Genomic DNA, 15,112 nt, shown 5'->3' on the forward strand with positions numbered 1-15,112 from the left:
GACCTGCCAGGTGGGCTGGCAGCGCCTTTCCTGTCCCAGGTTTACAGTGGAGGCACCTGCTTGAGCAGCCAAGTGGAACGGGACGCAGTGCTGCATGGCAGACCCCACCTGGAACCCAGCTGTCGGAAGTTGGGTCCTGGGCTTTCTTACAGTAGCCACTCCCTGCAGCCAGACTCCCTGGTGCTCCCTGGTGCTCGGGGCTGGTCGGGGAGCTCACGCGCCGCACTGCAGCAGCGGCTCTCCCTGCCAGGAGGCAGGGCTGGCGCACCCACTTTGAAATCTGCCACTTCAACGCGCTCTTCAGCAAGCTCTTGGAGGGAATGGGATGCCTCTGCTGGGCAGGACTTGAGGGACACTCCAAGGGGAGCCAGAGCGTGTGCCAGACAGGAGACCTGCCCAGGTCTATGGACAGGTCAGAGTGAAAACACTTATGAACCCTGATACTCAACGTCAGAAGCTGTGCGGTAGAGTTAAGGAGTGTGGGAATTGCTTCGTGCGTTTAGCTCGTCTTCTGTATTTCTACTTTTACAATGTTTTACATTGTATAGTTTTTAATAGTGTCTGCTGAACTTGTTTTTACAATTTAGATTAGGTAGTCGAAGTTTGGGGACCACAGCTCTGCTGACTAAGAATGGTCACTGAGGTTTTCACCATCCCTGCAGAGCCTTTCTTTCTCTGCCACAGGAAGCATGGCTCCTGTCTCTCCTTCCTGTCCAGAGAACCTGGGCAGTCACTGGATGTGCAGCCTGTGTGAAAGCAGATGCCTTTATCACAAGAGGCTACCCCGCACGTGAGATGTGGCATTGTACATGGAGTCATGAGTTCTGTTTCTGCTTATTTTTGTTGTTTTGCAGCATGATATTAAGCAAATTATTCCACCCTTTCATTCTCCTGTCTTGATGAATGGGAAGCCAGGCAGATGGCCACAGCTTCCCCTGTCCTCTAGCATCCGGTAAGAAGAAAGCCGTGTCGTAGGGAGCTGTGGGGTTCCCAGGCGTCCTGTATTTGTCTCTGGCTCGAGGTTCCTTAGATCCCAGTGGTTGCCACTGGCTTGCTGACGGTTTCCTGCTGCCCCCTTGCCCAGGCACTGCTTGGCAGTAGCACCCTGTGACCACATGGAGGGATGCCTTTCCTCCTTGGATTGCCCATTCAGGTCTCTCTTTTGTGTGTGGTGGTTCTATTAAACGTGTCAGTTGGACTTAGGGATACAAAGGTAATGAACTTCCTTTTTGGTTCCTCAAGGTAAAAAGGCCAAGGACATTATCAGTGCAGCTCGGGAGACCCTTGCAAACATGATAGGTGGCAAGCCTCAAGACATCATCTTCACTTCTGGGGGCACTGAGGTAAGGTTTTGACGATCCACACTCTTAACCGTAAGTGGCAATAGAATATAGAGGGCAGTCTGTGCTGGGTTTGTTTTTTTGTTTTTTTGTTTTTTTTTTAAGTTCGGTTTTTGTTTGTTTGGTATTTTTAAGAAAGAATCGTGCTTGGTGGTGTTGTATTCCTAATTAGCGAGCATTTACCCTGTAAGTAACTTCCAGGTGGCCGTTGGATATTTGTAGTACAATATCTAAAGTGACCTGCTTTGCCTTGTTACTGCACTTAAGAGAGGCCCCCTTGGTTTTGCCCTGGAGTCACTCCTTTGAATCCCACTGAAGTTGTTTGCCTTATTGAGTTTGAGGTTTGGTGCATCCCAACAGAACTCATTTTCACATTGATAAAGACCCTCCAGGACACTGCAGTGGACATCTGCCATGGCCTCTGCTAAGTTAGTAGCACCATCCCAGTGCCCTACTGAAAGAAAGAGGCGACAGCCATCCACATAGAAAATCCACAAGAATCTACAGTTAGATGATCAGAGTTAATAAGAAAATGTAGCCAAGCTTGCAGATACAAAAATCAGGTGATCCCAGCGGCTCCGGAGGCTGAGGCAAGAGGGTCATGAGTTCAAAGCCTCCGCAAAAGCAAGGCGCTCGTCTCTAACTAAAATACAGAATAGGACTGGGGATGTGGGCCCAGCGCCCCTGAGTTCAGTCCCCAGTACCAAAAAACAACAATAACTGAATTCAAATCAGTTGGATTTTTTTATATGCCAGCAGCAAAGAGGTATTTACCAGACATGAAAAATACCAAGTACTTAGGAAATCTACTGAAAAAGAACCAGGAAGGGCTGGGGTTATGGCTCAGTGGTAGAGCACTTGCCTAGCATGTGTAAGGCACTGGGTTCAATTTTCAACACCACATATAAGTAAATGAATAAAATAAAAGGTCTATCAAGGTCTAAAAAATATATTAAAAAGAAAGAACCAGGAAAGTTAGATTATTATTGAGACCCTTCAAAGAAGTTCTGAATAAAGGGTGTAGTACATCATGTCATAGCCTGAAGACTCAGTGTTATTACAAACATTTCCATTCCTTCCAAATTGATCCTTCCAAGTTGTAGCTTCAGTACAACCTCCAGTGAAATTCTGACTCCTTTTTGGTGAAATCCCACAAACTAATGTATACAAAAATATGAACGAGCCAGAGTAGTTAGGAGTTCTGGAGATTAAGAACACAGTAAGAGGTCTTGCTGTACCAGAAATTGATTCTGTGGAAAGCTCTCGTAACTAAGGCAGGGTGTTCTTCAGGCAAGGCACAGTTGGTCTGAACAGAGTCATGCAGGTGTGGACACTTGCCATGTAATGAGGGTGGCCATCCGTCATGCTTGCTTGGGGCAGTCCCAGGACAGCTGTTGCTGGGCACTTCCCTCTCACTCTTGAGTTTTACAATAGATAGTAAGATCGTCAGGTTTGCCTGACGAGGAAAAGCTCAGGCAAGGAAGAGGATCTCTTCAGTAAACATTGCTGGGCAAAACAAAGGAAAGGCCACTGGACTTCTGCTTCAAAACAGATAGGAAAAATAACTCTAGGTGGAACAAGTACCCAGTTGTGAAGATTTATAAGGCTTTTAGGTGATAAGTTAGTATCTTTGTGATGAATTTCTCAAGTAAAATACAGAAAGTGTTAACCTAAAGGAAAATGTTGACTAATTCTATCACAGAAACAACAAAATAAACTTTAGTTCATCAAAGGACACTATGAAGAAAGCCAAAAGACAGCTAGACAGCTGGAGAGACAGCCATGACTGAGCTGGCAAAGGACTGGCTAGCATCCACAAAAGCAGGACCTCACTGTCGGCCAGAGTCCAGCTGGAAGATGGACTCCCTTGGGGACCGTGGTGATGTCCACACACGGAGCAGTCCCTGGCCTTGAGGGTGACCTCAGCAAGAGTATAGGACAACAGAGCCTCTGCCCAGCCGTCCGGAGTCCAGCGATGCCAAGTGTTGACAAGGGACACAGCTGCAGGAGTGTAGACCGAGGACCACTGTGAGCAACGGTTTCACCTGTGAGGAATGGCATGAGTGTCCTCCCAGCCAGAGTCCATGCAGAGGCTGCCCCGTGGAGAACGAGGCAGTGCCAGGGCCTGAGACACAGAGGACACTGTAGCAATGTTGTTCAGTATAGCCAGAAACTCCTTCCGAATTAGAGTAAGTGACCCAGTCGAGCAGGGGTGGCAGCGTACAGCTATGTGTGACCGCATGGGCGAAGTCAAATGAGTGTCTTCTGCAGAGCTGGGCCTCAGGGAGTAAAGGGGGCGTCTGAGGTTGCCACCTGGTGTGGGCACTGTACTCAGCCTCCAGCCAGGAGGAGTCACCTGGGCCTAAGCTGCCCAGGGGGCACCGAGTCTCCATCTAGAGTGATGTGACCACATCACTTGTGCACTTTTTGATGTGACCCACTGTTTGAACAGCTCTCCACTATGCTCAGGATGCTCTTAGGGAATGTTGCCACAGCCAGCTTTCTTGGGGTGGCAGGAGTGTGCCTGGCCAAGGTGGAGTCCCAAGCCTGGTCTCAGTCCCCTGACACGGATGGAAATGCAACTCTGTGGAGAGCTCAAGACATCGCTGTCATTTGGATCATCCTCTGTGACCTCTGGCTCCCATGGTCTTCAAGGACCGCCTTATGTTGGATTGCAGGTCCAGTGCAACCACATGGAGACTTGAAGACCCTTCTTTCTGGACCCAGAGCATCTGTACAAGAGTGGCCTGAACTCTGCGGAGCCACCCGTGCCTCACCGTCCCTGCCATCTCCTCACCTTTGTGTAAGCCGAGGCCTCTCATCAGGTGGAACGCTGCAGGCAGCGCAGCTCTCCCCAGGCGTAACTGTGAAGCTGCAGCGGGCACTGCCTTGAGAGTTTTCAGGGCACAGCTTGCAAAATGTGAGGGACTCTTGGAAGTGCAGCGGCTAACAGGTTTCTGTTGTGGGATTTCTTTTCTGGAATTTGAATAGATTGAATCTTTACTGGACAAGAAACTTCAGTTCCAGTCCTATGAAGGGCAAAAGAGGCCAAGCAATACTGTTTCAGGTGCTCTCACAGGAAGTAAAGGATGAGGAAGAGCAGGGTGACCTGCAGGGAGGGCTTCTGGGTGTGGGCGGGGCCCCCCCGAATACTCAGATATTTTCATTAAACTGTGCTTTTATATTTCTCACACTTTTTGGTGGGGGTGAAGGGTACCTTTTCTGCTATCTTTAACAAGAATAATTTAAAAATTAAAAAAAAAAAAAGTCCCCCCTACCATCATCCAATTTTTTTTTTTTTTTTTTTTTGCAAATGGGTATGTATTTCCACCTTTTTCGACCAATCACAGGACTCTGTATATAATGCCATCCACCATTTTTATTACCAAGTGTATTTGAGAACTTTCAGCAATAGCACAGAGAGGTTTTCTGGTGTTTTTACACCTGCTTCCTGTTCCACCGAGTGCATGTTGTGTGGTTTATTGAACAGGTCCCCTTAGAGGCAGACATGTAAGGCTTTCTAAGGTTTTGCTGTCACAGTGCTACTTTTATAATTTTTACATATATCACTTTGCTTCTGTGCAAGTGTAGGTAGCTGTAGAAGAAAGTCCAAGAAGCAGAGTCGCTGTGTTGCTGGGCTTGTTTGATAGCAAAGCCAGCAGCCCTGCATGGAGACTGTGCTGCTCAGATTTCACCAGCAAAGGCTCCTCGGGCAGCTCTTCTGACAACTTTATAAAATTACAAAATTAAAGTTGGGCATGGTGGCGCACATCTGTAATCCCAGCAGCTTGAGAGACTGAGGTGGGAAGATTGTAAGTTCAAAGCCAGCCTTAGCAACTTAGTGAGGCCCTATCTCTAAATAAAATATAAAAAGGGACCAGGAATGTGGCTCAGTGGTTAAGCACCTCTGGGTTCAATCCCTGCTTCCAAAAAAAAGAAGTCAAAATTTGTAACGTCACTTAACAACAAAACAGACATATCTGACTGCAAATGAATTCTCAAATTTTTCAAAGTCTAAAACCTGCAAATCTTACAAAAGCTACAGCTCAGGAGGTTGTTGTAGTTGTTCGAGGCTGTATTTTTCTTTTTAAATGTGAGACACAAAAACAGTAGCAAGCGAGAGAGGTTGTTACCTTCATTCTTCCCTGAGGACAGCGATGTTAAGTGGTTTTCTGCTGTATCTCTGCAGTCAAATAATTTAGTCATCCATTCCATGGTGAAGTACTTCCATGAAAACCAGACCTCACAGGGGGACGTGGTTGAGCAGCACAGCCCTGAGGAAGGGGCCAGGCCCCATTTTATCACCTGCACAGTGGAGCACGACTCCATCCGCCTGCCCCTGGAGCATCTGGTGGAAGAACAAGTGGCTGGTAGGTGAACTCAGGGCCATCCTGCTGCGCTGGTGGGGTGGGACAGGGCCACAGGCAAGGCGCAGATGGCCTTTCTTGTTTGAAGTTAAGTTAATTTTGTGTTGGGTGGGAGTCCACATTTGTTCCTTTGCATGTGGATATCTAGATGTCCCAGCACATTTATTCAAAGACTCTTCTTTCCCCATGAATGGTCTTAATGCCCCTATCAAAAAATCATTGACCATTTGTGTGAGGTCAGTTTATTTCTGTAATCTCAATTCTATTTATCTGTATTTCTGTTCTTATATTGGTACCAAGCTGTTTTGATTACTGTGGCTTTGTAGTAAGTTTTAAATCAGGTAGTACAGTTCCTCCAAATTTGTTCTTTTTCAATATTGTTTTGGTTATTCTAGATCCCACAAATTTCCCAAAGAATTTAAGGATCAGTATGTTAGTTTCTGGGGAAAAAATTAAAATTAGGTAGAAGATTGATAGGAATTGCATTGAATCTATAATCTGTAGATCATTTTGGACAGTATTGCCATCTTAACAATATTAACTCTCAGTCCATGAACATGGGATGCCTTTCCATTTACTTTAATCTTTTCCAACATTTTTGTAGTTTCCAGAATTAAATTTTGGATTTCATTACATTTATCCTGAAGTATTTTACTCTTTTTTTCCTCCCAGCACTGGAGATTGAACACCTAGCCTTGTACGTGCTAGGCAAGCTGAGCTATATTTCCAGTCCCTTCTTTTATTCTTATTTTATTTTAAGACAGGGTCTTGCTAAGTTTCCAGGCTGGCCTCAAACTTGAAATCCTCTTGCCTCAGCCCCCTGAGTAGCTGGAATTTTCTTATTTCATTTTTGGATTGTTCATTGCTAGTATACATAGATATAGTTGATATTTATTAATCTTGTATATTACAGCCTTGCTGAACTTGTTTCTAATAGCATTTTAGCATTTTCCTTAGAATTTTCTATGTATAAAATCATGTCAACTGCAAATATAGTTTTACTTCCTGTTTTCCAGTTTGTATTCCTTTAGTTTTGTTTTCTTGCCTAATTGCCCAGGCTGGAGCTTCTAGTTCTACATTGAGTAGGAGTAGTGAGAGTAGGTATCCTTATCTTGCTTCTGAACTTAGAGGAACCATTTATTCTTTCATTATTAAGCATGATATTAACTGTGGGTTTTCACAAATGCCCTTCATGAGGCTGAGGAAGTTCCCTTCTGCTCTTGGTTTGTTGGGTACTTTTATCATGAAGAGTGTTAGATTTTATTAAATGCTTTCCCTGCACTTATGGAGATGACGATGTGGGCTTGTCTGTCACTCTATTGATAATGGTATATCACATTGGTTAGTCTTGGATTCCTGGGATGAATCACAATTGGTCATGGTATGGAACCCTTTTCGTATTTCTAAATTTAACTTAGAAGGGCTCCAGATATTTTGTAAAGGATTTTTCTTTATCAGTATTTGTAAGTATTGGTCTGTAGTTTTCTTTCCTTGTGATGTTTTTAACTAGATCTTTTGTTTTATACAGATTTTTTTTTTTTTTTTTTGGAAAGTCAGTTAAGGGCTGGGCACAGTGGCACACACCTGTAATCTCAGCAGCTCATGAGGCAGGAGGATCTCGGAGTTCAAAGCCAGCCTCATCTACTTAGTGAGGCCCTAAGCAACTTAATGAGACCCTGTCTCAGAGTGAAAAATAAAAAAGGGCTGGAGATATGACTCAGTGGTTAAGTGCCCCTGGGTTCAATCCCCAGTACCCCCCCAAAAAAAAAAAAATGCAATTTTGCTGTCTTTTACATATAATATTTTTTTAATATATAGAAAAGAAATTTATTTCTCACAGTTCTGGAGTCTTTTATAATTAAATAACTACTTTGGCCTGTCCTATTGCTTTTGTTCATGGATTCCGTTTGCCATCTGGGCAGCTGTGTTCAGCCTGGACGCTTCCCTTTGTTTCTTGAGAGGAAGGCTACTGGTAATGGACTCTTGTTTTTCTGAGAATGTTTATCTTGTGCCCTCAGGTTTGGAAGAGAGTGGATGTATGTTTTTGGCTGGCTGTTTTTTTTCTCTCTAAGTTGCTTAGGGCCTTGCTGAGTTGCTGAGGCTCTTCGAACTTGTGATCCTCCTACCTCAGCCTCCCAAGTCACTGGGATTGTAGGGGTGTGCCACTAGGCCTGGCAAAAGCTCATGTTTTGAAAGCATGATCTCCATCCAGCGCAGGAAAGTTCAGAGGTAGGACTTTGAGGCAGTGATGGGAACTGATCCTCATCGGTGGATTAATCCATTTGATGGGTTAATAATTTGAATGGACTGCTGGGTAGTAACTATAGGCAGATGGGGTATGATTGGAGAAAGCTGGTTACTAGGGGTGTGCCTTTGGGGATCCTTGGCCGCCCCCACCTCTGCTTCCTGGCCGCCATGAGCTGACAGCTGCCCTTACCACACCCTTTCACTGTGATGTTCTGCCTGACCCCAGGCCCAGAGCAGTAGTCCATCAACTCTAGACTGAGGCCTCTGAAAGCGTGGGCCTAAAGTAAGCTTTTCCTCCTCTAGTTCTCTTGTCAGGTGTCTGGTCTTGGTGATGAAAAGTTGACTAACACGGCAGTCTGTGTTCCACATTTTTCTGTGGTTGTATTCACTCTTTTCTTCCTGGTGTTTGATTGTATGGTTTCTATCAACCTGCCTTCAAGTTCCCTGGTTATTTTCTCTGCCATTTTCATGAAATCTGCCCTGGAATCCCTCCGATGCATTCTTCATATCCGTTATTGGACTTCTCAACTCCAGAATTCCCACTGTGTTCTTTTTTCTTGGTCCTGGTCTTTTACCGACCTTCTCTGTTAAGACATCGCCTCACCTGTTCTCATTCTTAAGGGCTGTTTATTCCCTTTCTCTTGCCTGCATTCTCACATCTGCTGTTTCTGTGGCACCTTGTGGTTTATTAGAAACCGTGTGCCATAGGTCATGTCGGGACGGCTCCGGACGCTCACTCCCCTCGTCCTCCCTGCTGCTGCTTCTGATGTTGGCTCAGCCTAGCCGCCTGCCAAGTCCTTGCCCCCAGCACTCTGCAGCTCCTGGCTTCACGTCTCGGGGCCCAGCCTCGGGCAGAGGCAAAACCATCCTGCAGTGGCATAGGGTGAACACGGCTCTGCCCACCGCCTTGTCCCCACTTACTCTTGCTCTGCCCCACTGTCTTCCTGCTGGTTACGCCCAACTGTTAGACTGCACTGGCTGTAGGCTGTTTGCTGTGTTGACAGTGTTCTGGGATATAACTTGCCCCAGAGTCTAATCCAGTTAATTTGGGCCTCTTTGCTGTTGGTTGGTTTTGGGTACTAGGAATTGAACCCAGCATGTCATCACAGAGCCACATCCCCAACCCTATTCATTTTTTAGTTTGAGACAGGGTCTCGCCAAAAGCCCTATTGTTGAGACTGATCTCAAACTTGTGATCTTCTGCCTCAGCCTCCAAAGTCGTGGGGTTATAGGTGTGCGCCACTGCACCCGGCTGCAGTTTTGTATCTTCAAAGTCTTTGAAGTTTGTGTTGACGCTGGGCCCTTAGCTGTGTGTCCTGGTCTGTCAGGGTGTCTGATTGGCCTAAGGCTTAGCTTGTAGCTGCCATGGAGCCACCACCCTTCTCGTGGTTTCTGACCAGCCGAGCTTCTGTTGCTAGAGCGCCCTAGACCCAAGCTTCTCCGTGGCCAGCAGGGCTCTTATTCCTTCCTTACAACTGTCTGGACTTGGACAGTAAGTCGCTTTTATAACTGTAGAGATCATGTCATCTTGGTGGTGGTTAACCTTGGTATATGTGCTCTGTATTTCAGAGGTCACCTTCGTCCCAGTGTCCAGGGTGAACGGGCAGGCAGAGGTTGACGACATTCTGGCAGCTGTCCGCCCAACCACATGCCTTGTGACCATCATGCTGGCCAACAATGAGACCGGCGTTGTCATGGTGAGCCTTTCTAAGAAAGTTCCAGGTCTGGGGCTATAGTTCATTTGGTAGAGTACTTGCCTGTGCCCTGGGTTCAATCCCCAGCACTGCCAAAAAAAGAAAGAAAGAAAGAAAAAGAAAGAAAGAAAGTTCCAGCGGGAGGGAGGTGCCGGGAACAGTGGTGCTTTCAGGTGTCTCACCTGGGCCCGATCTTTCTTTCTGTTCTTCAATTTCACAACCATTCGTCCCCCTCACCTCGCTTCTTTCATTTGGTCTTCATCGTCCCAAAGCCACATACTCAGCTGTCCGCTTCCCCCATAGCCTGTGCCTGAAATCAGCCAGCGCATCAGAGCCCTGAACCAGAGGCGGGCAGCTTCTGGCCTGCCTCGAATTCTGGTGCACACGGATGCCGCACAGGCACTGGGGAAGAGACGCGTGGACGTCGAGGACCTCGGTGTGGACTTCCTGACGATCGTGGGGCACAAGGTACAGTGCAGGGCCACCCGCCCTCCTGGGGGAGGTTCCCTGTGGACTTACAGGCCCACCGTGCAGCGAGCCCAAGAACTGTGGGATGTTCACTTGCTGTGGTGAGCAACCCTTGTCTCTGTCCTCAGGGGTTTAGGAAGGGAGTGCCATCTGCAGCTCAGATGCCATTTGACAAGTGCCATGAAAAAATGACATGTATCCCAGCCCATGGGAGCAGGGCCAGGGCAGCGAGGCCCTGGGAAGGAGGTGGGGGGCGCTTTAGCAGGCGGTCGGTGCTCTCTGCAGGGGTAGCAGGTACAGGAACCTCACCAGCCCTAATGTAGGCCTCCTCAGCTCGGATGTGGGGCCCAAGACCCTACAGCTTTCTCTAACTTGGTTAAATTGTGGCTTCTGCATGTGTAGGTGCAGTCTCGGCATTCTTGTCTTTGAGGCGGAGTGTGGGGAAGAGCTCACAGTGAAGGCCTGGGGTGTGGGCTTGTCTTTCCAGTGGCTGGTGAGAGCCGGAACCCTGTATGTTCCAAAGCGCAGTCTCCAGCTCCTCGCAAGGCAGTGTGCATGCAGCCAACTCTGCACCTCTCAGTTGGAGAAAGGATCATATGGGGAAAAGCCGAGGCAACCTCTAGTTCCAGTCGCTAGTCTCCTTTTACAGGCTCTGGTGTGATGTGCAGGAAGGTCCACCCTGCCTTTCAGGCCTGGGCTCTGCCCTGTACCCAAGGGCAGGTCAGAAGTGGTGGTAGCACCGCTGAGGGGTCACCAAGAAGCACCAGGACAGTTTGTGGCAGAGTGCCACTCTCATGCCTCCAAGCCCGTCCTCAGAAGTTCTCATTGAATGAAAGACTGCCTTTTCCTTCCAGTTCTACGGCCCCAGGATTGGTGCACTTTACGTACGAGGGCTCGGTAAACTTACCCCGCTGCACCCTATGCTGTTTGGAGGTGGACAGGAGCGGAATTTCAGGCCAGGGTAAGGTAGAAAGCTGACCAAGTCTCTGAGTGTCGCCTGTGCTGTTGCCCGTAGAGAAGTGGCATTTTGCTGCTTCTCTGTCTCTTGGAAGCTCTGCAGTAGCACTGTCCATGTCACTCCTGGATCAGAATGGGCAGTAGTGATTGGCTGACACTCAGGACTGCTTGGGGGTGGTTCAAGCACGTGAAGGAAGTCTCTCCTTTCTCTCCTTTTTTTATTTGTTGTTGCTAGGGTTTGAACTCTGGGTGCTCTACTCCAGAGCTACATCCCTAGTTCTTTTTATTTTTTATTTTTTAAGATAGGGATTTGCTAAGTTGCTGAGACTAGTCTTGAACTTGAGCTCCTCCTGCCTCAGCTTCCCAAGCTGCTGGCATCGCAGGCACTCATCACAAGGCCGAGCTCCTTTCTCTCAGCACTTCAGAGCATCCAGTTCCCCTTGTTGTCTTGACCCAGACACTGAGGAGCCCCTGCTGGGCCCTTTGGGGGTGAGATGTGCAGCTCCTCTCTTCACTGTGGGGACTAGGGGGCCACGAAGAGGTACCCTTGTTTCCTGGAAGATGGCTCCAGTGTCTGACTCCAGTGTAGTGATGTTGTACACCAGGAATCTGTGGGTGCCAGCACCACACTCCGTTAGAAGCTTCATAACAAGAGGGAGAAACAAGGATGACGTAATGGGTTCTCTTTTGGCCTCACATACCCCACACTTAGAGCTGAAAAGCCTAGCAGCCTGGAAACAGCAATGATGACATACAAAACGTGCCCCGGCCAAGTCTGCTTTCTAGAAAGAAGAGAAAATTGAAACGGTGCCTGCTCCACTCCAGCCAAGCATCACAGGTAAGCCTGCTTCCCCAGCTCACAGCAGCAAAGTGCATGAGGACCAGTCTTACAGAAGACACGGACAGGCACAGACTCAGACAGCTGGAAAGCACGTGGGAGGAGCCCAGGGAAGTGCACACCACCACCTCCGGTTAAGCTTCCAAAGAGGAAGGACCAGCAGGTCTGAAAGCAGTCAGAATAAGGATAGCTTTCTGTTAGCAAAAAAAACCAGTTTGAACGGCAGTGAATTTCTCCCCAGAAGCCACGGAGGCCAGAAGAGAGTGCACAGTATTTTTCAGGTGCTCAGATCCCTTTACCCAGAGTCCCAGGCCCGGTGAAGACACCTGCAGGTGTGAAGGGGAACCGAGACGCCCTCGGGAAGAAGGTCTTCAACAGCTCTGTGGGTATTCCTTCTCTGGACTCTTCTCAGTTGTGTTTGATGGCTTAAGTAAAATTCATAACAATATCTACGTGGTTATAAATGTGTATGCAGAAGATGTTGAGGATAGTCCTCTGAAGACAAAGGCCAAGAGACACCAAGGAGATGCCGTGTCTGTTCTTCATCTGAACTGGTAAGAGGGCAGCACCTGTGACTGAAAAGCTTTCCAAACAAAACAGCAGCCACTGGAGGCACCGCTGGGAGATACAGAGGTGGACATTAGAGGTCGAACCCCAGCACATGTCAAGTACCCAGAAGGATAAGAAAAAGGAAATGGATTTTGAATGGGGCCGGAGGTGTAGAGCCCTGGGGCAGCACGAGTGAGGCTGTGTGGGACCCCCGCACCACACAGCAGAAGAGGGGGAGAGGCACAAGGGAATGAAAACGAGCTGGCAGGTCGACGACCACGCTGAACGCAGATGGTGGAAGGTAGCGGCGAGGCCACGTCAAGCGGAGCAGTCGACTGGCTCCAAGGAACGGTGGGGAAGGACTCATTAGGCGCAGGCTGAGGACAGCAGCAGCACTTTAGAAAGTCAGGTACGTGGGCCCCGAGCCAAGGGAAAGCTCAGACAGGGAGAATGTGCAGGGCAAGGGTCCCTCCACCACGAAGCCCGCAGCTGTGAACGGGGCTGGGTGACCGCACCGTGAAATGTGCCAGACAGAAACTGACAGGACAGGGCAGAGAAGCAGACATCCGCCCTCTTCACAGTGGACGGGTCAGCTGGGAAGAAGAGCAAGGATGTAAAAGAGCTCAGCGACACCATCAGCCCTGGGGCCCAATCAGCAGGTTCAGGATGCTCCACCCAACAGCAGCAAATCGCATATTCTTAAGAACCTGGAGTGTGTCATAAGATCACACGCTGTGCCATTCAGCAGAGCTCAGTGCAAGGAACTGAAATCACACAGTGTGTTCTCTGACCACAATAGACTCAAACTAGAAGTAAAAAACAGATAATAGGAAAATGCAGGTAATTGGAAAGAAGCAATGCACTTCTGAATAATCCATTGGGGTCAAAGAGGAAATCTCAAGAAAATTAAATACATTGAACTTGATGAAAGTCAAAGTACAGTGTAAGAAGATTTGTGGGCTGGGTGGCCATGGCGCATGCTGGTAATACCAGCAACTCCGGAGGCTGAGGCAGGAGGATTGCAAGCTCAACAATTCAGCAAGGCCGTTAGCAACTTATCAAGTTTCTGTCTTAAAAGTGAAAAGAGGGCTGGATTGTGGCTCAGTTTTAGAGCACTTGCCTGGCATGTGTGAGGCCCTGGGTTTGATCCTCAGCACTACATATAAATAAAATAAAAGATTCACTGACAACTAAGAAAAAGTGAAAAGACCTGGGACTGTGGCGCGTGGTTTAGTGCCCGTGGGTTCAGTCCCCAGTACTCCCAAAACCTAGCAGGTCACATCTGGGCCAGTGCTGAGAGGTCAGTGTGTAGTCCTGAAGAGCGCGCCCAACGAGAGGGAGAGCCTCGGCAACAGACTCCCACCAGGAAAGGAAGAGCAAATGGAAGAAAGAAGCAAGGAGCAGGGGCCAGTGCAACTGAAGACACAGACAGTGACAGAAAGCCAGCTCTTCAAAACTATGAAGCAAAAAATTGACAAGCCTCTAGCAAGACTGACGAAAGAAAGAAAGAAGACACTACATCGGGAATGGAATAGGGCTGTCACCGTAGGCCCAGAGACCTCAACAGGACAGTAAGCAAATGCTGAGAACAGCCCTGCACAGGCAAAGTTTGACAGCATAGACGGAACAGACCACACCCTCAAAGAGACTAGGTACCACCCTCGCTCACGGTGAGATAGGTCATTCAGATAGTTGGGAAATGGCAAGTTTGGGGTCAGCCTGGCAACTTAGATCGTCACTCAAAATTAAAAAAAAACTAGGGATGTAGGTCAGTGGTAGAGTGCTCACCTAGCAAGCGTCAGGCCCTGGGTTCAATCACGAATACCATGCAAAAGAAAAATGATAATTCATATATCATATTACCATAATAGGTTAATCTATGTATGTATAAAACTTTAAGAGAAAGAAAAAGAAATTCGGGATCTTGGCGAGGCAGAAAATTCTAGGGCTTGACACCAAAAGTACCCATACAAGAAAATTCATGTAAGTTTTACTTTATAAAAATCTAAGTATCCTCAGGAAAAGAAAAGGACTAGGAAGAATAAGTTTCATGATTTTTGTGAAGAGGACAAATATTTTCAAATGACTGAACTGATAATGCACTAGTATCTAGAATACGTAGAGAACTCACAAGGCTCGACAGCAAAAAGCAGTGAACAAATGGACAGAAGACATGAGGGACCTTTCCACAGGGGACACACAGCGAGCACATGAGCACATGAAAAGGCCACTGGGGAGATGCCGTCACCACGCACCTACCCAGACTGCAGGTGCTGAGCATCAGGGAACGTTACCCTGGGAAGCCAGCAGCAGCCAGATACAGAGGCTTAAGGACACTTTCTCAGCCAAAGCTTAAATTAAGAAAAGTACTCTGTCTTATTTTTCCTGCAGGCAGGGTAGCCTTGTGAGCTCTGAGCTGGAGTGTCGCTGCTCCTTGTCCCTGCCCTTCTGCAGGTGCACACACATGCCAGGTGCCCTACTGATGTCTGAGCTCGGGTGCAGGTCCTCAGCTGTTTACCAAAGCAGTGCTGGGAACGAGCTTCCTTGTGTTGCACATGGGGACCAAAGAGGCATGCACTGGGCCCTGCAGTAGCAGGGCCTCTCCTCCGGGTGGAAAAAGGACCCAGATAAGAATTGTCACTGTGAACAGCT

At 47.9% G+C, this 15,112-nt stretch overlaps 1 protein-coding gene across 4 annotated transcripts in view; it reads left to right on the top strand.

Annotated features, from left to right (window-relative positions):
- SCLY (selenocysteine lyase) overlaps positions 1-15,112 on the top strand; it is a 35,714-nt gene that overhangs the window by 14,332 nt on the left and 6,270 nt on the right. For 3 of the 4 annotated variants that reach the window (XM_079133912.1, XM_079133910.1, XM_079133911.1), the window contains exons 3-7: positions 1,243-1,343; positions 5,530-5,710; positions 9,524-9,651; positions 9,952-10,116; positions 10,971-11,077. In XM_079133912.1, the coding sequence (XP_078990038.1) occupies positions 1,243-1,343; positions 5,530-5,710; positions 9,524-9,651; positions 9,952-10,116; positions 10,971-11,077 (682 nt within the window). Of the gene's footprint in view, positions 1-854; positions 953-1,242; positions 1,344-5,529; positions 5,711-9,523; positions 9,652-9,951; positions 10,117-10,970; positions 11,078-15,112 lie in introns of all 4 variants that reach the window. The other variant, XM_079133913.1, reaches the window with a different exon arrangement.

This window comes from Sciurus vulgaris (genome assembly GCF_902686455.1).
Source record: "Sciurus vulgaris genome assembly, chromosome: 3".
Lineage (NCBI taxonomy): Eukaryota > Metazoa > Chordata > Mammalia > Rodentia > Sciuridae > Sciurus > Sciurus vulgaris.